Genomic DNA, 21,917 nt, shown 5'->3' with positions numbered 1-21,917 from the left:
GGTGGCTGGAGGCTTGGAGCAGTCTTACCGGTGGCGGGGCGCAGATTCGCCCACACCCAGCAGTTGCAATGGCGCTAATATTGACAGTGGTCGACAATGGAGTCGAACAGTTGGCCTCGGATGCTCGCTGATGCTCGGCTTTGCCTGCCTAAAGAACCTTTTCTGGTTGCAGCTTTAATCTGAAATGAAAAGGGAAGAAAACACATAAGAAAGGGCTGAAAACTTTAAGCCCAATTCTCCTGCTGTTTCAGCTCGAAAAGTTTTGGCCGCAACTATCACAAAACAAACGGACAACAAAGAGCGTGAAATCGAGGCAGCTATCCGACTGCTGTCCAACCAACTGAACAAGTGACAGTCTGCCATCTCTAGGGACAACTGGCTGTCGCCTTTGTGGCTGTTGCCAGCGACTGCTGGGTGGCAAGCCAAAGATTGTTTTTGGTTCATTGCACTGATACTGGCCGCTAACTAGGACAAAGCATACAAACACAAGGACCCACACAACTCCGACACAGCCAAGCGGGCAGTCGTCAGGCAGTGCTGGAGATTGTGCACGAAACGACTGGCTTTACCCAACATTTTGCAACAAAATGTTGTATGTAAATAAGAGCGTTCCCTGCCCTAAACAAATTCACCTCATCCAGCCCTTTTGTGGCAAGAACCCAGCTACATAAGTGTGCGTAAATTGCGTTAATATGTCCCAGGGCACATTAGAAATTTCTGCTTCACTTATCCCAACTGAAATATGTATGCCAGCCAAGGGCAAAGCAGGAGTTGTGCAACTTTCTGTGGCAGCAATTGAGGGTCAAAGGCTTAGAGCCTAAAGTCGACTGGTTCGTTGGGAGAGAGAGAGAGCCGAGACAGTTTGAGACTCTATTCCTGATGAGATGTACATAATTTCAAAGTCATTACAAAGGCAAAAATATCCAATTTGAGAGACCTAATCCCATTCCTGACATAAGCCTTCCTAATAAGTTACTGTGGCAGTGTCTGTGGGCATGTTACGTAGACTCAGAGGACGCCACAGAGTCTGTCGCGTTAAATTGTCTCCGCTCTTGGCGCCCACACTCGCTGAGGGCATCCTCGAGGTGCTCTTCTCAGCTTAGCCCACCCTCTGCACTGGGGCTGCACTCGCCGCAGGACATGTGCCGCTCTTCTCTGACATTTGGCATTTGGCTGGCTGGCTGGCCGTGCAGCGAAATGTCAAAGTTCAGCGCCTGCCAGTGCCAAAGAGAAACGGTGAGCATGGCAGCGGAAATGAAATGCTCACCGGTAGGCTGACGGCAAACTTACCAATTGTCAGTGACAGAACCCCGAATCGATTTCATTATTGATGGCCTCAATTGTTTGCTTTGTTTGTTTGTCTCTCTATCCGTGTCTATCTGTGCCTCTGCCATGCCGAATAAACACGCCAGAACTCCACGGATTAACTTATTTACCGAGTGACTTTAAGCCTGATTAAATTATGCTCCACTTGGAGTCTAGTTCTCGTTCTCGTTCTCGTTAGTGTGCCAATTAGGTTGGACAGGGCCATCAACTGTCTGGCTTTGAAGCGCAGCTGGCTCTCCCAATGTAAACTCTGATTGAGTCTGCTTATATAATTCATTTGATTGCTGCCATCGCAATGCTTTTCCAGCCACTGGTGAATAGCCAGTGAAACTGATTTGGAGAATATTTTCGGATGCCCGACAGTCTGCCAGACTACCAGTCTCTGTCCCACTCCCAGTCTCTCTCTAGGGCCCGTGTGTATGTGTGAAAACTTTTTGAATTAATAATCACAGTAACGTGTTGAGGGTCTCGGTTGTCGGTACTCGGTTCTCGGTCCTGTTCAGTTGTGTTCTTTCTGCGTCCCTCGGCAAGTTTGTGGTTTTGAAGTGTTTCTGGGCTGTTGGCCCGCAACTTTTTGGTAGCCAGCATAAATCTGTGCTGGCAAAAAAAAAGTTATGCCATGGCTTAACCTCTGGTCGAGCTGATTCTGGGGTTATTTGGTGTTGGGTTCAACACAGTCTGCCACCGCAATCCATCAACGTCAGGGCGAAATTAAAGTTCTCTCCCTTCCATTTATTGCAGCTTAAGCCGCTGCATTACTGTCAACCAGTTATATAAACTGCACTGGGGAAAAGGAAAAGCCTAGAGAGCGTCACAGAGCGAGCAATTTTTGTTCGCATTTTTCGTTTTTTCGCAAAGCTCTAAGGAGGAAGCCACAACCGGAGTTGGAGCACCTGAAGCTATGTTTAGCCCCTTTTCCGTGCGGCATTTCCTTTCGGGTTAGTTTCGAGCCGACGCCGGCACTGACTGTGCGCCAGGCATGTGCGTTGGCCTGTCATAAAACAGGGCTTAATGTCTTTTCGATGGTAATTAAAAATGTCAACTCTGCGTCAAGTCAGGGAGTAGCAGTCGCAGTCGCAGTCGGTGAGTCCAGGGACCTAGATTGTGTGACTGTTAACCGACACGCAAATTGTTTTGATTCCGACTCGTCCAAAAGTTTAACTTCGCCTGGAGCCTCTTCCCTGGAGTTATTTTGGGGTCAAAGACTTGTGCAGCCTACCACAAAATTGTCGCTTCCCCAAACGGATCACCGGAAAACACCAAACATGTTTCCCTTGCATACGTCAGGGCGGTCAGTGGCAAATTGTTCTCATGGATAGGGTTGCTTCTATGTATAGCTAGGATATCATTTCTTTTTGCAAACAATTAGCAATATTAAAACCACCCAGTGGCACCCCCGCTGGCAGTGGGTTTGTGGGTTAGCAGGTTGCGTATCTTCCCTCCTTCCTCATCCCCCGGCACTCCACAGCACGCTTTAATCGCCGACTTAGTCGCTTCAGCCCGCTCTCTCTCTTTGTTTTACTTGTAATTCAATAAAGCTATGTTGCCTCTTCTATCTATCCTCTGGGCCCCGGGCTGGGGGTCCCCGTTTTGTTGTTACGGCGTCTGTCTACGCTTATCACGTACACACACAGCCACATATACAAATGCACACACAAATACACACAGAAATACACACGCACACACACACAGATACTCCGAACAAACAACGCTGACTGGCTGATACAGAAATTTTTTACAAGTATTTTTCTTTAGCCGTGTTTCGATTTTTTGGCAGTTCTTTCGAGTTTGAGTTGCACATTTTACCAAATCAAGAACTCCAATTGAATTTTCCTGCCCACGATTTCGGTATGCGATGCGCGAGAATCTCAGTCAAGTTGTGAATGAACTTTAATGCTGTTTGGGGATAGATCAAAAGTGAACACAAAAGAGATATTTTAGGCAAATTTTAAAGGCAAGACTGTGCTTTGGAATTTACAGAGCAAATTGCTTTGACTGAACTGTCGACGACGGTGATGAAATTTTCACTGAGCAGCGAATTTGGTTTTTGTATAAGAATTTCCCACCAAACGGAAAATGAGTGTAAAGACAGAGAGAGCAGGAATAGAGAGAGCAAGAGAGTGAGAGAGTAATCTATACACAACGTAAAAAATTACACTTAATTGTTACTTTAAAAAATGCGAAACCAAAATCGGAATTGAATAATAATATCCACAAAACATCAGATATTATTTATTTATCCACTTTTAGTAAATAATATCAAAGAAATATAAATATTTACCGTTATATCTAAGCAGTTTACCAACACTGTCCGCTCTCCGAGAGAAGTGCCATCCCCTGTGGAGCTACTGCGCATGAGTCGGTTGGAGATTCACACGGGCGTATCGATTCATTGAAGTCTGCGTTACGCTACAAATGCCAACAACCACCACACACACACACACAGATACACACGCACATGGCTTTATTTTTATCAGCGCACAGTGATAAAAAGGGGTCATGCCAGACGAGCTGTTGCTTTGGGCGGCAAAGCTGCAGTTTGAAAATCATTTTCCAGTGATCCGGCACCACCATCCAACCACCATGGGAACAAACAGACACACAGCAGAAACGGCAAAAACAAACGGAAGATGTGACCAAAAAGAATGAGAGAAAGAGCGACGAAACGGAGGAAAAAAAAGAAAACAAAACAGCGAAGCAGCGGAGCTGAAAACGAAGCTAAAGAGCAGCAAAGCTTGGCTTAGAGCCAGCACGTTGCCTATTTCCGTCTGCTCGAATCAGTTGCCAACAAACTCTCGAACCGTTCAGTCGAGTCCAACGTGTCAAGCGGAACATAAAGCAGTGAATTTCATTCAGAGTTCTTCCAGTTTACGCGTTTTATAGTTTCCCGCACAACAGTGTTCAAAGTGTAGTAGAGGTATTAGGGAATTATAAACCCAAAACATTAGTTAACAAAATGAACTGAGCAACAAACAAAAAGCCCCCACAATAAGTAAACAATAAGCTGTTGCATAAAACTTGTTTTCACGTGTCTACGTCGCTCACCTAAAAAGAGCAGCAAAAAACTGAAGCTGCCATCCGCAGAGCACAAAAACCTCTAAAGTGAACCCAAATAAATATATAAAATATACATGTTAAATAATATAAAATTGTTTCTGATTATGGATAATTTCATGTGCGGTTTTGTTTCCTGAATATTTCTGTAGTTGAACTTTAAATGGAATAATTTTAGAGCGCCAGCGAATTTGCACGAAACTGCGAGAAACTTGCAGCTTTGTTTCCTCTCTTAAGACGGCTCTCTTCTGTTATCTCTCTCTCTCTTAATTGCAAGTGCTCTGCCTAGCTTAAGTTCGTTTGTTTTTTTATTAAACTAAAATGACGAAGTTTTTGCTGTAAAGCTTTAGCTTGGAAGCGAGTATTGCACATTGTGGCTGAGGTTGCATAAAAAATGTTTTAATTTATGAGTTATTTTGAGAATAGTAAAGGCCAAATGTGTGTTTGAGTGTGACCAGGTGTTCGTGTGTGTGTGGTGTGTGGTGTGTGTGGCGTGGGTGTGTGTTGGCCATTTCCGCTCGAGTTTGTTGTTAGAAAAGCGTCGTAAATCACATGTGTGGGTAATAAATAACTTTGGTCAGTAGAAACATGGAAATTAAAGTAAAACATAGACTCCTTTCCACACATTAAACATTTTGGAATCTATATCGACGGCAAATCTAAATCACTTTACGCATAAATGTCACAAAATGTCACATTTAAATAATTGTTAGCCTATGGACATTGCTTTTTTGTCATTTTCGAGCACCATGACGTAAGCCAGGGCCAGCCAGAGCTCCAATCTGCTCTCCTCTCAGCTATGTCAGTGTTTGCTTTTTGCCCGGCCGCACAAATATACATTTCGCACAAACTTGTTTTCAGCATTCCGACTCATTGTTTCATTTGAAACCATTTGCGAAACCTTTTTCCAAGTAAACTAGCGGCATGCAGCTTCATCTGAGAGCTTATTAGACACAGATCGATGGGGTCGGGGTCGTCTTAACTTGATAACGAAATCAGAGTACGTGAGAAGTGGACGCGTTTGGGCCCTTTTGGGCAGGGGAAACTCCTCCAGATAGAGAGAGCATATTAAAAGATTAGAAAACTGATGCACTTGTGTCACGTTTCCGTACTTAAACTTCCCTAGAAAGTTATGCCCCGAAAGCCACAAAAAATCTCGAAATCATCTTGAAAATGCAGCCGCGGGGAGATGAAAACGAGCTGATAAACCGCAGCCGCAGTGAAATAGTTGGGGTTAGCTTCGTATACAGCTCAGTTTTCAGTTCGGTTCAATTTAATAATTGTTCTCTAAAGTTACGTTGACTCATGCTCATCGCTGGATGAGTAATTTAAAAGTAACTTTTGTTGGAATGCAGCTGCTGCCTGAGTTGAGCGTGATCCGCATGAAATTAGCCACAATCAAAGCAAAACAATTTGCACAATTGCTCAATTAGATGCTAAACGAGTGGGTTTTTGCAGTTACCCAAAAGGATATAGTGACGCCGCAACTCCCACTCCTCCTGTTGCTGTTCAAACAAAAGACTGAGGGAACGAACGCATCGAGACACACGTTCACGATGATACAAAGGCCTAAAAATGTTGGGCCTGGCCTCACTGCCTCAACGCTGCTGCTCCTGCCCCTGATCCTACTGCTGGCTGGACAGGTAAGTGTATCCAACTACTACGTACAACCAAGTGAAAGATAATTAGACCACTTTCTGGACATTTCACTTTTCATTTGCATACAATAATGTTCTCGGGGGCCAGCCATGAAAACGAGGTTAACTACGGGCCCTCGGTATCTCTCTTTCTCTATCTCTGCTTCTTTGCCTTCCCCACTTTCATGGCGACTTGGTTCGGCTCTGTGAATTTTCCACGGCAATTTTCCAGGGCAGACAAATTAATGAACTCCACAATGACTGCAGCTGGGCCAGTTTATCAATAGCAATTGCCATCGCCATCGCCATCGCCATAACTATAACTCAGCGGGCAGCGGCAGCAGTCTTAGTGGTTCACTTGGCCCTCAGTTCTGCTGCCACACCGAATGTGCCACTGACCGATATCTTAACTTTTACCCAACTCTGTACTATGTGCCCCCAACTCCCTAACTTGGTCCATTGTTCGTGAGCGCTTCAGGAATGCTTTTCGGTTTCGGTTTTGGTTTCAGTTTTGATTTGGTTTGCTTTGATTTCAGTTTTCCTATTAAATGGCACAAATCCATCAGAGTGAGAGCAGGCCCTGACTGCTTTTCAGGGCTTGGCATCAATTGAAATTGGTTCAAGTCTAGATTGTGGTGTATTGGGGCCTTACCATAACTCGCACTTGGGGGGAACTACAAATCATATATCATTTTCTAGAGTACAAAAGAAAGTTTCATTGCGAAACTATTAATTGTAATTACATATATTGGAAAACCCGTATGAGGAGTTGTCTATAAAGTTTTTGCCTATAAAATCTGCTGAGAATTGTTCGCATGAATACAAAATGGACATGAATATTATGTCAGTGACCTTATGATTGCCTGAGCACTTTCAAGAGCAACCTTTTAATGCCTATGCTGAAAGAATATAACGAAAAACTCTTCTTTCTTATGAAGTTTTCGGACTTTCCTCTCCTTTTCCTTCCCTCACGGCTATGTCGTATACAATTAGTTCCAAACACTCAATTATAGTGGTACCCTCAGAATCCCCTTTATCCATTTTTAGAGCACTAAAAACCTTTCAATAAGCCACTTTGATTATCATTTATGTTTGGCCTAATTGATTTCTTTACACTTTGCATTTCAAACATCAATAAAACGCCCCCTGATATATTTTGTATCCCCTTCCAAATGATAACGGGTGTGTTGAACTATTCCTTAGAGTCAGCGGCCGAATGCGAATGACATCATAAAAAATGCCGGGGCTGGGGTGTAGGCGTAAAAATACGCTCTTTGGGCTTGGCAAAAGCACTCGGCCTACAACGCGCTGTGTCCCCAGACAGACTCAAACACTTCAAACAGAAACCACAACTACTTAGGCATCTTAGTTGGCTTTTCGGTTAATGCAAAACTCACAAAACCTTGAAGCATAAAAGCAACGGCAAACAAAACGCAGTCTTGGCGCTGTAGATGATGGTTTCTGGCATGATAATGATGATGGCAATGATGATGATATAAGTCTGCCCGTCTGCAGTGTCCCTAAAGGCAGACAGAAATACACGTAAATGAACCACCCATGCGAAAGTAAATCTCTCTGTATGGGTGCGTGTTAAGTATCTGTTAAAATTGAAACTTGGCTGTGCTTACGGTACTTTTGATGCTGCTAGCTGCTTGCTGAGTCGTTGGCCGCTTCCACACGGTCCGCTTTTCACACTCATTAAACAATAAATGAACTTGCGCCTTTTTCGTCATGTCTTCTCCTACCCCAAAAAGGTTGTTCGCCCAAAAGCCAAGAAGCCAACAACTTGATATGCTTTTCCCATATGCTTTGCCCATTAATATGCTCGACACACACTTGACTTGACATAGAGATGCCCAAAATTAGCCGACGAATAACTCATTTTAATTGACGCCTTTTTCTCGTGGCTAAATATTGGATTGCATATTAGTGAGTGCGTGTACTTGGTGATAATTTTATTGTTGTTACTGCCATGGCCATGTGTATGTGGCTGTTGTTGTTGTTGTTACGGGCCATTAAAATCAGTTTCAATGTCAACGCACACAAACAGAAAATGAGTTGAAATATGCTAATTCTCTCGATGCCATCCAAATCCAATACAATATGAATATATGGCAATATATGTACATACGAGCATGTATTGGTAGGAGTTTGTATACTGAACAAGTCTCTTTGTATGGGCCATGTCGTCATGGCTTTGGACTGCCAGCAGCCATATAAGACAGCGATTGCCAGCGAGAACAACCCACCAACCAAGCCAAACAGCGATTTACGTTTCATTTTATATAAAGCACACAAGTAAAAAACGAACAGAACAGAATGTATCTCGGGTATTTGGGCAGAAAGTGACGCGTTGAATGTGACCGCAGGTAGTCCGTGTTGGCCTGCGGCTTAAACTGTTGAAGTTAAAAAAAAGCCGGCCAAAAGACACAATTTTTAAAATACAGAAGCCCCATATACTCTGGTTGAGAAATATTTTTAATCTTCGTTGCACAAAAGAAATAATTTGAATATTTATGCATTTTTATAGTTTTTGGTTAGTAGAATTTTATGGAAAATAAAATAATTAAAAATCTACTAAGCAATGGAAATGATATTAAGGACAGGTGGTTAGAATTTAAGAGCAACTTGAGCCATCCACCTATCTACCCAGTATTTCTGTAGTGTATGAAAACCAAACCGCAAAACCCATTCTTGACTGACAAGCACGTGCTTCACAACCGCTGCCAAAGCCAATTGAAGTGCCCCACACAAGACTTGCCCCTTCCGTATTGCCATTGCCCCCTGCTCTGATGATCCACTGATGCGGTGGCCTGCAGGCAATAAAACCTTTGATACGCATATGAATGTGCTCAAAAATATGATTCATTGTTTACTGTGCCTTAGTCGCACATGTGTTTTTTTCTTAGAACCCGAGATGAGGCAGCGTGAGGCAGCGGTAGCAGCCGTAAAGTAGGGAAGGGAAGAAAAAGCAGCTGCTAGACAAAAGACTTGGACAACAAACTTGCTGATTGCCTGGGCCACCATTTCAATGAAATTCTTTGGGTTGTGTTCTTGTTTTATTATTCCGTATTTAGTTTTTTGTTTCCCTCTCGACGAGTGTGCGGAGGGCTAACGGTTTGTGGCAGATACAGTTGGCCGAGCTTCGCTCCCCTGGAGAGCTATCAGCAGATACATTTTTTGTCTGCAGCTGATAACCGCAGCATGCCAATGAATATCCGCCGGCTTAAGCATAAGCCATTATGCTCTAATTAACAGAAAATATGACCACACTGGAGTCCAAGACCAAGACCAAACCCCTTACATATTGACCACAAGTATCGGATGCAATGGACTGAACTGCCCGCAGTTGGTAGCTGGTCCTGGATCTGGAAGTTGGTCCCCGAATGGCTTGGTTGTCATACTCGGAGCGCAGCCACGACTGGGGCAATTAGAAGAGGGGCAACCAGTTTGGTCACTGCACGCAACCTCAGCCAGCAGTGGGTTAGTAGTATCTGTGTCTGGACAGGAAGCCGTTGCTTGCCATTGCCGTTCTACAGACATAGATAGAGACTGAGTCACAGTCGAAGCTGTAGCTGGAGTCTGCTGCCATTAGATTGAGTGTGGCAGTCGCAGTTAGATTCTGATCATAATTCTCTCATTTTTACGCAGGGAGTGCCGAAAGGAAATGGCCCGCAAAGTTTTGTGTTTATGTCAATTTCTACAAAAAACAACTGACCACGAAAAGTGGTCTATATTCATGTCAACTACCTATGTATAGGTATGTTTACATTTCCGTCTGTAAAATAAAAACAATTTTAGCCACTCTGAGCTGACGCAATTTAACGCCGCGTTGATTTTGCAGTGCAAATTATTTCGCCCAATGCGAATGCTGTGCGGATGAATTGTAGCGTGAAATCCATTAAAATTTATGCAAAAGTGTTTGGCATATTGGGTCATCAGTGGTAGACACTGCCACCACCCAGCAGCCAGCTGCCACCAGCATGGAGAAAGTTCTTTCTTTTGTTTGACTTGGGCTGCCTCTGGGTCGGTTAGCACATTTCATTATTTGATTAACTTGCATTGTTCACATTGCAATCCCACTCCAATGTGGTCTGGTTTTGCGCTGCTTGCCGCTGACTGTGGCTCTGTGGAGCTCCTCTCAACCAGGCGGTCGGCCTGTCACTCACCGACTCGCTCCCAGCGAAAGAGCAGCAACAAAAACACTTTAGCAATTGTTTCTACCTTTGTTTGGCTATGCTCCAGCTTCGGCCTCAGCGGTAAAAGTAGGTTTTATTTGAAACTAATGGGAAAAACCATTTCCCTGTTCTGTTGCCAGCAGCAGAGTTGCCAGTGCACGCTGCCTGCCGACTGTCATTGAGGCTTTATGCCCAGAAAGTTTCATTTGGCCATGTTTTGTTTTCGTGTATCTGGCTGTGTATGTGCTTTGGCGGAATTTCCTTTCAGATTCTGTCCAGGCAAAATGATGCGCATGGAAAGTGCACATTTATGAAAATTGCACACAAATTGAGGGCTTTCGGTGTGGTTTCTGCTTCTGGGAAAACTCTGCGAATGGCTTTTTCGTGCAGAAGAGGCAACATTTGACAGCAATTAAGGCAATGGTCAAAGAAAGTGTGACAAGTTTAGAGCCAAGTCAAAATCACGATAAGCTATTATTTCAATCAACCAAAAGATGACTCAGGCGTAAATCGAGGCCCCAAAATGGTACAACGAAAGTTGAAATTGCGGCGCCATCCCATCAAGATTCAGAGAAAACCTGCACCTCAATCTCAACTGATTTCCATCTGCTCTCCCATTCAAACCTTTGATTAATGGTTCCTACAAAGGGAAACAAATGTTAAAGATTATGAACTGATTCCAGAACTTTCGGCACTCACTCAGTTTTGGGCTTAAAAGGAGGCTAATTCACTTAAAGAAAGCTCTCAAAACATTGCCAGCCCTTGTAGGGCCTCAGCTTAGGCCAAGAATAAAAAGTACTTAGCATAATTGCCCCGGCAGCATATGGAGAAAATCCATTAAAACGAAACATGGCATTGAGCCATGGAGCTACTGTGGCTCGAGACGGTTCCATATTGAAGTCAGACATCGAACGACGGTGTTTAATCAGGTACATAAATAACCAGCAAAGGTCTCGTCGCCCAGAACCCCATTGGAATGTTGTTCGGACATTTTTTGAAGAAGTTACCAAGCTCTTTCTATTGATTGCTGTTCGGCATGGCCAACAAAAGGCCAGACAGGGAGAGGGAGACAGACAAGTGCTTATTATTATATTAGTGGTACGACAGCGTTTCATTATGAGCCAAAGAATTGACCCATTCACCATCAGCAGCAGCAAGTGCTGAAAGGGGGTCCCAACACTGGCTCTGGGTCCGGGTCGCGTCGCCCGAGAACGTGCAGAGCCACTGGCAGAGTCAGAGGTGGAGTCGCAGGTGGAGTCCCAGTCTAAGCCCAAGTCCGGGACGTGCCATGGAATTAGCGCGTCAGAACATCAATGGAAAAGCGCGCCGGCAATTGAAATTTAATTGAAGCCACAGCGACATTAATTGCCGACTGCTTTTCATCTGCTTTCCTCTCCCAAAATATTTCTCCTTGTGCTTGGCGTTGAACCCTAGGCTAGGCGAGCCGAAAACGATGGGTAGATAAAACTGTAAGGAAACCCTTTCAGCTGTCAGTTGGTCGCTTGTCTGCATTATATAATCAGCCAAAGCTCGGAACGAGTTTCGCCTCTGTCAGCTTCATTAAGCTTTTGGCCAGTTCCAGGCCTCGGCCGCCTGCCCAGCCCCAGCCCCAGTCCCAGTCCCAGCATCAGTTCCAACTCAAGCTCAAGCTCTGTCCAAAAAAGCCAGCACTAAACATAAATACCCAATGTCCACGGACGCGTCTCTTGGTGCCCGCTCCTACCTAGGTGGACTGTAATGCGAGTTAAACGGCAATTTATGCGCTGCCAGCGAAAATACCGTGACAATTTGCAATCAGCCGCAGTCGGAGCGACCCAAGCCCGAGCTGGACTCTGGGCCAGCTGGGGCTTAGTCCGGGGCCCCGATCCGATCCGATTTGAACCGAGGCTTGGCTCGGGCCTTATGTTATAATTTACTTTGAGCTGAGCTTTATTGCTCGAGCGCCACATAGCGGAAATTCAAATGCACGCGAAATATGTTAAGAGCCCGGACTCAGACTCATACTCAGAGACAGAGAGACACAGACCCCCTTCCTTTTGTTATGCACGAGTTTTGTTTTCGCTTCTAATCCGAGCTTGTTGCACATGTTTTTGACTCTCTGCGATCGGAATATGTGTGTTCGCCAATCTGTTCGAACGGCTACGTGAATGCGCAGCTGCACTAAGTCTTTTGGCGATTGTATCGCTCAACTAAAATCGCAAGCAAACAGAAACAAAAACAGCAAACCAAACAGAAGACAATAAAAAAAGCCACAACTCTTGCGAAATGTTGAAGTTGTGCCCAAAAACGGGCATAAAAGAAACACACCCAGCCACGTAAATTGAGTTCAATTAGTTGTCCACATAAATCACAATCGTTTGTGATTTAATTGCCCTGAGAAAGGACGATCTGCAGCCCTATTGATTGAGTCCAAACTACAAATATGAAAGATTTCCAACTGTTCCATAAATGTTTTTCATACATAGAGCAAAAATTCATGTTTGGATGGCTATGCTCCAGCAACATTTTAATGCCCCACTTAAAAGTAATAAAAATCGTTGGATAAATTCAATAAAAGTCCACCATTAAAGTTATTTCCATCCAAATAGAGAGGCAAAACCCCCAAAGAACCATAAAATCCGATGCCTTAATGTCTGATTTTTTGTTGTGCTGCAGAGCATTTTGGTGTCGGTGCCTTTCCAGCTCCACCGTAAGCCCCATTTCTCACATGAACTCGGCAGTTTTGTCATTCTTAAGCGGCTAATTGCCGCTGCGAAAAAGCAACCAGAGTGGAAAGGAGCGGGCCATGAGCTGAGCTGACTCTCCTGTACTAATTGCTCACGTCACTTGGTTTAATAGTTAAAGTGGCTAAATGCGGCGGTCCGAACACTTTTGGTTTATGGCCTGACCCCTTGCAGCCATATAAATCAGCGGCAGCGGCCACGTCTTGTGTCTGTGTCTGTGGCTATGGCTCTGGACCCACTTAATGATCCTTGGCAGTCAGCTCTCCAGCTGTGCCTGGCTTTGGGGCCTACGTTTCGATTTTTCGATACGATTTACATGCGGTCGAAAAGGAATTTTTGAATAATCGCTGGTGCATACTTTGCAGACATTAGCCCAAGTGTCCTGCGGGGCTTTAGGCTCTTGGGAAATCCATCAAAATCAGAGCCTCAGCCGCAGCCGGAACGCGGCTCATTGGCCATGGCGTGACTGGCAGCGTAAGTGTCTAATTGTGTGTTTCGGTTTTAGTTTGTAAATTTTCCACCATGGAAAGTCCAAACACAAACACAATCAGAGCGTGTTGCATAATACAAAAGGCAAATGCTGTTAAAAATTTTGTTTGCTATTTTAACAAGCCGCCGCAGCTCGCAGCTTGCAGTCCTCCCGCCGCCTCCCGCTCGAAACGATAGTGAAACGAGCATGCAAAAAGTATTTTAATTGACTGAAGTTGCAGTTGCAGTTCCAGTTGGCAAAAATCCATGCAAAACAATTGCATTTTGCCGAGCGACAAATTGTCATGGGAGTTGGATCGAAGCTGGAGCTGCAGCTGAGGCAGAGACACAGCCACAGGGCCCAAGCCAGACCCAGGCAGACTCTCATGTGACCCTCGAACGTGTGCTCGGCGCATTGAACTCCTGATCGGTGCTGGATATGGGCCTGTCCGCCATCGCGGGCCTTTCATTGTCTCTTCTTTGGCACAAAGTGGCCCGCGCATTGAGATACAATAAATTGCTGATGGCATGCAAAGTGGATGTTCTAGTTGCCATAGAAAGTGGCACACTGGCCAACATGTTTTTGGCTCTGTCGCTGACTGTGGCCTGGCTCTGGCCTGGCTCTGACAGCGCCAACGGATCGAACTGGGTCATCCGGCTGCATTTCACTTGACGCACAGTAGCAGTAGCCAGCGAGCCAACGAAGGATTGACTGCAAAATTAATTGCTTTAATGACTGAACAAAATTTCATATTTTTTTTGCGATACCTCAGCGGATCCCAGAGCTGGGCTGATCCGATCTGAGCTGAGCTGAGCCGAAGGGCACATTGGCTGCAGCATTTCGAAAGTAAATATAAATCAAAAAGGCCGGAGAACAGTTGCGCCTTTCGCCCGGGACAGGCTCAATAGAGATTCGGCTGTGAGTTGGCCAGGGCCCGAGGGCCAGTTGTGGCTGTGTGCTACGGCTGGACCACAAAGGCGGCGTCTCTCTGCGATTGTCATGACATGACTTACTTAACTTTTGTGCTGCTTATCTAGCGCCTACAGTCCACGGTCTCCCCAGTCACCACGAGCTCCGTTTCCCTAACGTTCTGTGGCTCTGTGCTAGCCCCCAAAGCTGGAGCACAAATTCAATTATCACGACAGAGCGACAGCAGCCCAAGTCGAGCATGCCAATAAATTATCTTAGAGCCAAATGCCTTTGACAGTGCGCGACTGGAACGGTGCTGACCCAAAACGTGCAGAACATTGGCAGCTTTGTTGGCCCAAAGTTCTGAGCAATCTCTGGGGCTGTAGCTGTTGCTCTTGCTGTTGCTGTTGCCTTTGCCTTTTTGCAATTAATTGCGACTCGGGCCGACTCTTTGGTTTAGCTTTTAAAATTAATTTGAATTTTCCTCTTTCGCTGGGGCTGCTGTTTCGGCTTTTTTCTGCTCTTTTCTGCTGCTTTTTCGTTGTGTATTTTGTCCCATGAGTTGGCGTTAATTTTCGGACCATGTGCGTTAGTTCCCAGGGTCCAGAAATCAGGTCAAAATTATTAGCCAAAGAATCTAACCAAATCTCTACGCTTTTGTTTCCATTACACAGGCTGCCACACAGGAACCGGCGTCGTCTCCCAGCGAATTTGCGCCCCATGTGACGGCCACTTGCAAGGCGGGCACGATGAACATCAAGGTGAAGGTGAACTCCGGCTACACGGGCGCCGTGCATGCCCGGGACTTTCGCACTCCGGCCTGCATGGCCATGGGCGATGGCAGCGATGCGGTCGCCTTCAGCCTTAACCTCTGGGCGAAACAGGGAGCCAGCGACTACTGCGGCATTCTCGTCAGCAACGTGAGTGGAAGCAATGTAAGCATAACCGTTCATCGCTTCCCTAACCAAAATTAATCACTAAACCAGGCACAATCGAAGACAAAGATCGGGATGTTTAAGCTAATCAATCAATTGAGCAACTGATAAGAAAGTGAAAAGAAAGGAAGTTAAGCAGTTTTTTCCCTGTAATTGTCCATCCGTGAAATACCTTTCTATAACTCTCGAAGCACTTCCTCCTTGGCAAGTTCGTTGCCTAAGTCTTTCGTTGGCTGCTTTGCGCCTGCTAAATGGCAAATTAGTTTGGTCAGCCATTGGCTATAATTTGTAAATTACCACCAAAAATTCAGGCATACAGAAAAAATCACCAACTGTGAATTGTTAGGCAATCGCAGACAGCTGGAAAACCTCTCAAGCAGGCGCAACAAACAAATTTTAACTTTAACGAGAGACAAAAAGAGAGAGAGAGAATGAAAGAGAATCTAAGAGCAGCAGAGACCTTGTATGGCTAAAAAGGGCACGCATGCGCATAAATTTGCGACCGCCTCTACCGGAGTCTTGACTTTGCAGTTGAGTCTTGGCCCCAAATCAACGCAAATCGGCTAGGGCCGCAGTAAAAGCCAGTACCAAGATGTGGTGGACTGGCCGCAGTCGTAGTCGTCAGTCTATATAGTAACGATGGCAATAAAAATCAAGTTTAATCCTACGTGCATCACAGGCGTTGACAGGCGACGACTGCAATTCCGTGTGGGTCTGCGCTACACGCACTCGGACAATGCCAGACAAAGGCAAATCGCATTAGCCATAGTCATCCTATACAGTGGATACGCTCGCAATACTCGTACTCTCGCACCCTATGCACTTTGTTGAAATGCAAATTAGCCGCAGGGCACCCGGATGGCAGGGGGGCAGGGCAGTCCGCATCATGTTTATAAGTACAAGCACATACAACATTATTAATTGCAATGTCAAATCGCACCGACCGATCCCAATTTCTGTTTTCTCTGTTTCGTTTCTGCCTCTGCCTCGTAGAAGTAGGGCCCCGCACTCGATGCTGAGGGAAGATTCAGGATCTTCTTCCCTGGGCCTGGGCAAGGGCCCACCTTCCGTTTGTCTAAAAAAAAAAAAGGGAGGTCCCCCATAAAATTAAATCACGCTTATCGCGGCTTGGATTTTATTTTTATATGTTCACGTACATAAGCATCCGTAAGCATCGAGCATGTTTCTTTTTGCCCAGTTCTCTGGGAGTGCCTTAGCAGCGTGCGCCGGCGTCTAGTTCCAGCTACAGGTCGGGGCTGTGCCTCTGAGATCTGAGGCTGAGACTCAGACTCCGACTGGGGCGAGACTGTTGTGAGTTCACATGCCCAGACACGGCTTTCCACGCTTCGACTTTGACAGCATTCCAAGCCGTTGTTGTGGCCGCCTGCCGCCTGCCGCCTGCCTCTGCGTGGAATTTGTGTCAAAAGAATGTTTTTTGTGCTGCGGCGCAATTTTGATTCTATTTCTTTGCAAATATTTTCGTTTTTCCTTTAATTGCTCTCGAAATGCCGGCAGTCTTCAGCCTTGTCTGACCTTGGCCACAGACTGCAGCACCATCCACTCCCAGTCTCCCTGCCTCCCACTCTCTCTCTCGTTGAGGCATCGCTCTGGTCTGCAGATACTTGCCAGAGCATGAAATTGGCGCTGACAATGGCCAAGATGCCAAAGCCGCAGAAACAATTTTTACATAGAGTTCAAGATGTTATTGTTGTTGCTGTTGGATGTGGGCTGACTCCGACTACAATTCGAGCCGTACTTGAACCTATTTCTTATTACCAACGCAACGTTATTATTGCTATTATTTCTGCCATTTTCGTGGCGAGTGGGCTGGCAGGCAGGCAGGCAGACAGAAATTGTTAGCGATTATTTGATGATGGCTGTTATGGTTCTTTGTCTGCCACCATTATGTACACATTTAAATGTTAATTGCAAATGCAATATGGCCAGAGAGACTGTGGGCAGGGACAGACAGACAGAACAGAGAAGAACCTCAGAGCAATTTGCCATCAAGCAATTTCAACACATTTAGCCCGGGTAATGGGCATATGGAAAATCAACTTTGCCATTTTCTCGGCTTTTGATAATAATAACTTGATAATGAGCTCATCCGCCGTGGCATGCAACTGCGTGATGCATGAGTTGGCCAACAGATTGTGACATCATTGGCCAACCTGCCAACAGCCTAGCGTTCCCCTCCATTGAAGAGAGTTGTGATTGCAGCAGCAGCAGCAGCAGCTGGCGATGCTCCTGCTGCTGCTGCTTTGAGGTATTTATAACTGATTCGATATGTTGTGTTTATTTGCTAACTGCTTCAACCAAGCCAATCCAACGCCATAACCATAACCAATAAAGCAAATCCAACAAACAATAATCAAGCCAAATCATTCACCAGATGAGCTGACAACATTTAATACAGTAAACACCAGAAGGCGTGGGCTCCGCACCACACAAAACGATTAAACAAATAATAAATAAATATAAAAACTTAACCATTTACTTATATCTATTTACTGGACAATGTGCAAACCAGTTTTACAGCCAGCTGTTGTGCTGTGGAAAAACTTATGTAAACCGCCACAGAAGTGACAAAGAAACTTGTACTTTTTTTTCTGTATTTTGGAGCCAACAGAAAATATCTTTTTATGGAAAGCTGTTGGGTTACATGAGATCCGATTTCGGTTGCGGGTCAAGGCCGATCTTAAGTGCAAATAAATATTACAAAATCCATGTGTGGCCAGAGAGCAATTACCGCTGGAGATCACTTCTTGACCACCCAAGCGCAGAGAGAATCTCCACAGTCACAGTCACATATCGCTGAGCCTCGGATGATATTCAAAGTGAATAGAAAATAATTACTGCAAACCAATGATAGTGCCACTCATTAAGTGGAGAGTAAAGCAAGCAACAAGCAGCTAAGAAAACCAACAAACGAAAGAGAGAGAGCGAGAGCGACCACAAAGTTGGAGTGGAAAATGCTAAGGAGAAAATAAACAAGTGGAAAATGCGTCACACTTGGCGGCATTTTGCATTTCCTTGTTGCGCGATTGCATCATGTGACAATTAACATGCCACAAGTGCAAGTATGAGGCAGCCACGATCATGGTGCAGTCTTCTATGTTTCTTCTGTTTCTCTTTTTCTTATGGTGGGGCACAAATTTCGGTCCTAGCTCGCCTTTCCAACCAATCAACATTAACGGCTTTTAATAACCGGCAATTAAATGGACCTTTCCCCCAATCTTTCCCTCCCCACAGCGCACCGAGGAGCGATCCATCCAGCTGGCAGTGCGTGTGCACAAGACTCTGGAATTGGCGGACGATAAGTTTTATGTGATTACCTGTGGCAAATCTGGCTACACTCGGTAAGTTTTTGAATGCCCAACCTGTCTAGACAATTGCACTTAAATCGCAGTTCCAAACGCTTGGGCTGTAATTTTTTGGTCAGGCTTCCGTCAGCCCAAAGTGCTCCAAGTTCTCCATTCTCCACACCGATTTGCCAATTGCCAAGCAACAACTCTGCCATTCTGCCAGTCGGCATACAACAAATGAACTGGAATCAATGCATCGCAGCAAATTGTGCTGACTGGCCATAGATCATAGAGTGTGGGGGGATTGTACCTACATATGAACATATGTATGTAGGTGTTGCTCTTCGTCGAACACTTTGCCATTGTTCAAATTTCTCCCTCTCTATATATGTAGAATTAGAACTCAAGGCCATTAAGCTCTTGCCCACAATAGGGGGGCTCTTTCACTCAATCTCTGCCGCTTTCGGGCAGAGTTTCGCGCAGAAATTCCCTCCAAATCCAAACAAATTTTTATTGTTTACTTAGCAGCAGTTCAATTAACGGTAAACGACTCAAGGGGCCACCGATAATCATCTGGAGGTGAATGAGAAACAATTTAATTTACCATCTCGAGCCTCTTGCCTCATTTGCATAGTGCCAATGACTCGCTGCCCCTCTGTTCCGACTTACGCAAGTCTCTCTCGAAGAAGTGTTCATGGAAATGGAATGCCAGCTTAGCTATAGAAAATACACCGCTCAAGTCGGATATAAAAATGGCATAAAAAACGGTTTTTCCAAAACGTTGCGCTCTGTTAAGCTCGTGATACGAGTACGAGTACGACTACGATGAATCAAAAGCGAAGAAATTGTTTACAAAAATCGTGCAAAAGCGTGTACAAGGCAAACAACAAATAGTTATAGATGTAATTCATATATTTGTGTGTTTGTTTGTGTGTATATTTGGCCCACAAAGCCCACCGTCTATAGCGCAATGACCGGCAATTGTTGCATAATTGCAGCATTGCAGAATTTGCAACTGAACTGCAGCGGACCCAGAGCTTTTGGTTCTATTGGGTCTGCGCTTTTAATTAGCCACTGGCTCATAGAGCATTAATTATAGAGCAGTCCCAGACCTCCCGTTAGCTAATAGAAACCATCTCCAACTATATAATTAATTGCAGCGATGACAATGCCCATGTGGTGCTCAAGTTTCTGGAGAACGATCATCGGGTGCGTGAGACGGTCTACGGGCATGAGTACAAGATACGCGCCGAGTTCTCCAAGCCAAATGGTGGGTTGTTTTCTCTCTAGTGCTCTCCCTCGAGCCAACTACTAACGCTCTGCCATGCCCCTTTTCCAGATACCTATGGCCTGCGTGTCGGCAACTGCTTTGCTTTTGACAAGAAGAACCGAACCCTCAAGCTCACCGATGATAGCGGGTAAGTTGCTCGCTCAGAAAGTGTCTGGAAAACAGTTAGTATCTGATTTGAATTTGCCCAAAAGCTGCCCCTACGATGCCACGATTATCAGTCGCTTTGTGCCCACTGCGGATGGAAGAGCTGCCGAGGCGACTCTCACCTCGATGTTCAAGTTTCCTGAGGGTAGGACTCATTGGATCTACTTAACAGTTGAAGCAACTCGATGCTAACTTTCTCTCTATCTTTTTGTTGTGTCTGGCAGGCTCTGAGGTGCATCTGCAGTGCGATGTGATCCAGTGCTATGGTCGATGTGTGGAGATCGATGATTGCAATGATGTGGCCCTGGCTGGCTTCACCAAGGGCGGTAATACACCAAGGAAATTTGGTCCAAATGAGGAGGGCTCCAGCCTGGCCGGCACCACAGTCTTTGTTCTGGATCCCGCAGAGGCTAGATGTAAGTAGAGGCTTCAAATGAATCGCGATTTATGGATATTCATTGATTTACTATATGCGAACAGTAATCTCGTCGAGCTGCGAGGATGGAATACGACCTAGTTGGTTGCTCTGGCTGACCATTACATTGGGTGTCCTATTCCTAATCATGCTGCTCATGAACATCTTCCTCTGCACGGCCATGAGCTGCAGTTGTGCCAACACAGAGGTCAGTTTTTCGCATTTTATGTGTACATAAATCTTGGCTAATAGAACACATTTTGCACGTTGCAGATCATCGAGAAGGAGCCATCGATCATCGAGGAATACGATCCGTATCGCAGCTGGCACGGCAGTCAGTATGGCTCCCGGTATTCGCTGCATGGTCGGGATGCGCACAAGGGCTACACCAGCGGCGGCTCGACGATACACTCAAATAGGTCTGATAGATATTAAGCTGCCTCCACAAGCCACACAAAAGCCAACACACAGATACACACGCATACATATACACACGAACATCTCTATTCTCTACACCTGCTCTGCTCTCACAAATTATTTTCCGGTAGCTGTGGAGCCCCCAAGCAAGACAAACACAGACACACACACCCACACAACAAACAGCATGCCTACAACAAAAGTATCTTGTATCTGCGTCTCTATGTATCGTATTTCGTTTGTACTCGTACTCGTATCTCTTGTTCTTGTTAACGTTAACCTCTGCTGAAGTGCCCGCCCTTCTGGACAGCAAACCAACCCCCAACCAACAACAGCCAGACAAAAATCACAACACAGCCTCTTGTGTGTCTTCACAAAACTGCAACAAAGTCAAAACCAAAACAAAAACAAAAGAGAGAATGATAAACCATTTCGTGCCTAGTATTGCAACTGTAATTAACCGATAGTAACTTCCATTTGATATAAACTAACACTCCAACTAAGTTTCCTGCTCCCACTTTTACCCAGAACAATAGATCGAAAACAATACGAGTACTCGTACTCGTACTCAAACTCGTAGTCGTACGAAAACTAACCGTCAGTTTCAAGGAGTTTGCTAACTAATCCGTCTTGAAGATTTCTCTTGAGCTACTACTCGTATTTCTCTATGCAATTGAATTGTATTGTATTAAATCCAAACTTATCCAACGTACTTCGAAGGTCAATGCCAATCGATAACGATAACGATTATGCAATTGTGCACTCGCGTCCCGGCTCTAGACACTCCACGTTACACGGACAGCGCGCCCATCGGGGACCGCCCAGTAATATCTGAACCGATAAACCCAATTGATAGGAACGCGACCATAATGAAAGTAGTTCTGTAAGCTAGCTTAAGATTCTCTCCCTCACCCCTCTATCTTGCGTCTCAAATGTATATAACTACAAGATTATAAGATTATTCTTCTTCACCCTACAAGTTTTTCCAAATTCCTAACGATAGAGATGATGCCGCTGTAAAATACTAAACTAAAAGGAAACGCTGAACGTACCCTTTGCCCTAATTATAATACAACTACTTAACATAAGTCATTAGTCTGTCATAAGTGCGACC

General features: G+C 45.1%; 1 protein-coding gene across 3 annotated transcripts; it reads left to right on the top strand.

The window, feature by feature from the left end:
- Positions 1–4,093: 4,093 nt before the first annotated feature.
- Positions 4,094–21,915, top strand: LOC117899425. 3 transcript variants are annotated; one of them, XM_034809421.1, is made up of 11 exons: positions 4,094–4,243; positions 5,839–6,023; positions 14,971–15,216; positions 18,484–18,590; positions 19,697–19,806; positions 19,876–19,954; positions 20,019–20,116; positions 20,196–20,387; positions 20,452–20,594; positions 20,660–20,805; positions 21,524–21,915. In XM_034809421.1, the coding sequence occupies exons 2-11, from the start codon at positions 5,937–5,939 to the stop codon at positions 21,636–21,638; spliced, it is 1,323 nt and encodes a 440-aa protein (XP_034665312.1). In that variant the 5' UTR covers positions 4,094–4,243; positions 5,839–5,936; the 3' UTR covers positions 21,639–21,915. The 3 variants fall into 3 exon arrangements, with proteins under 3 accessions (XP_034665312.1, XP_034665311.1, XP_034665313.1); XM_034809420.1 differs by having other exon boundaries at positions 14,971–15,231; XM_034809422.1 differs by having other exon boundaries at positions 14,971–15,231; positions 20,660–21,915.
- Positions 21,916–21,917: the final 2 nt, after the last annotated feature.

This window comes from Drosophila subobscura, chromosome O (assembly GCF_008121235.1).
Source record: "Drosophila subobscura isolate 14011-0131.10 chromosome O, UCBerk_Dsub_1.0, whole genome shotgun sequence".
NCBI classification, from domain to species: domain Eukaryota; kingdom Metazoa; phylum Arthropoda; class Insecta; order Diptera; family Drosophilidae; genus Drosophila; species Drosophila subobscura.
Note: the sequence above shows the minus strand (reverse complement) of the source record. Positions and strands in the feature narration are given on the sequence as shown.

Coding starts and splice junctions, on each gene's coding strand:
- LOC117899425 (XM_034809420.1), top strand. CDS start 5,937: ATGATACAAAGGCCTAAAAATGTTGGGCCTGGCCTCACTGCCTCAACG. Junction 19,955..20,018: donor AAGCTCACCGATGATAGCGG/GTAAGTTGCTCG, acceptor TTTGCCCAAAAG/CTGCCCCTACGATGCCACGA. Junction 20,388..20,451: donor GGATCCCGCAGAGGCTAGAT/GTAAGTAGAGGC, acceptor ATATGCGAACAG/TAATCTCGTCGAGCTGCGAG.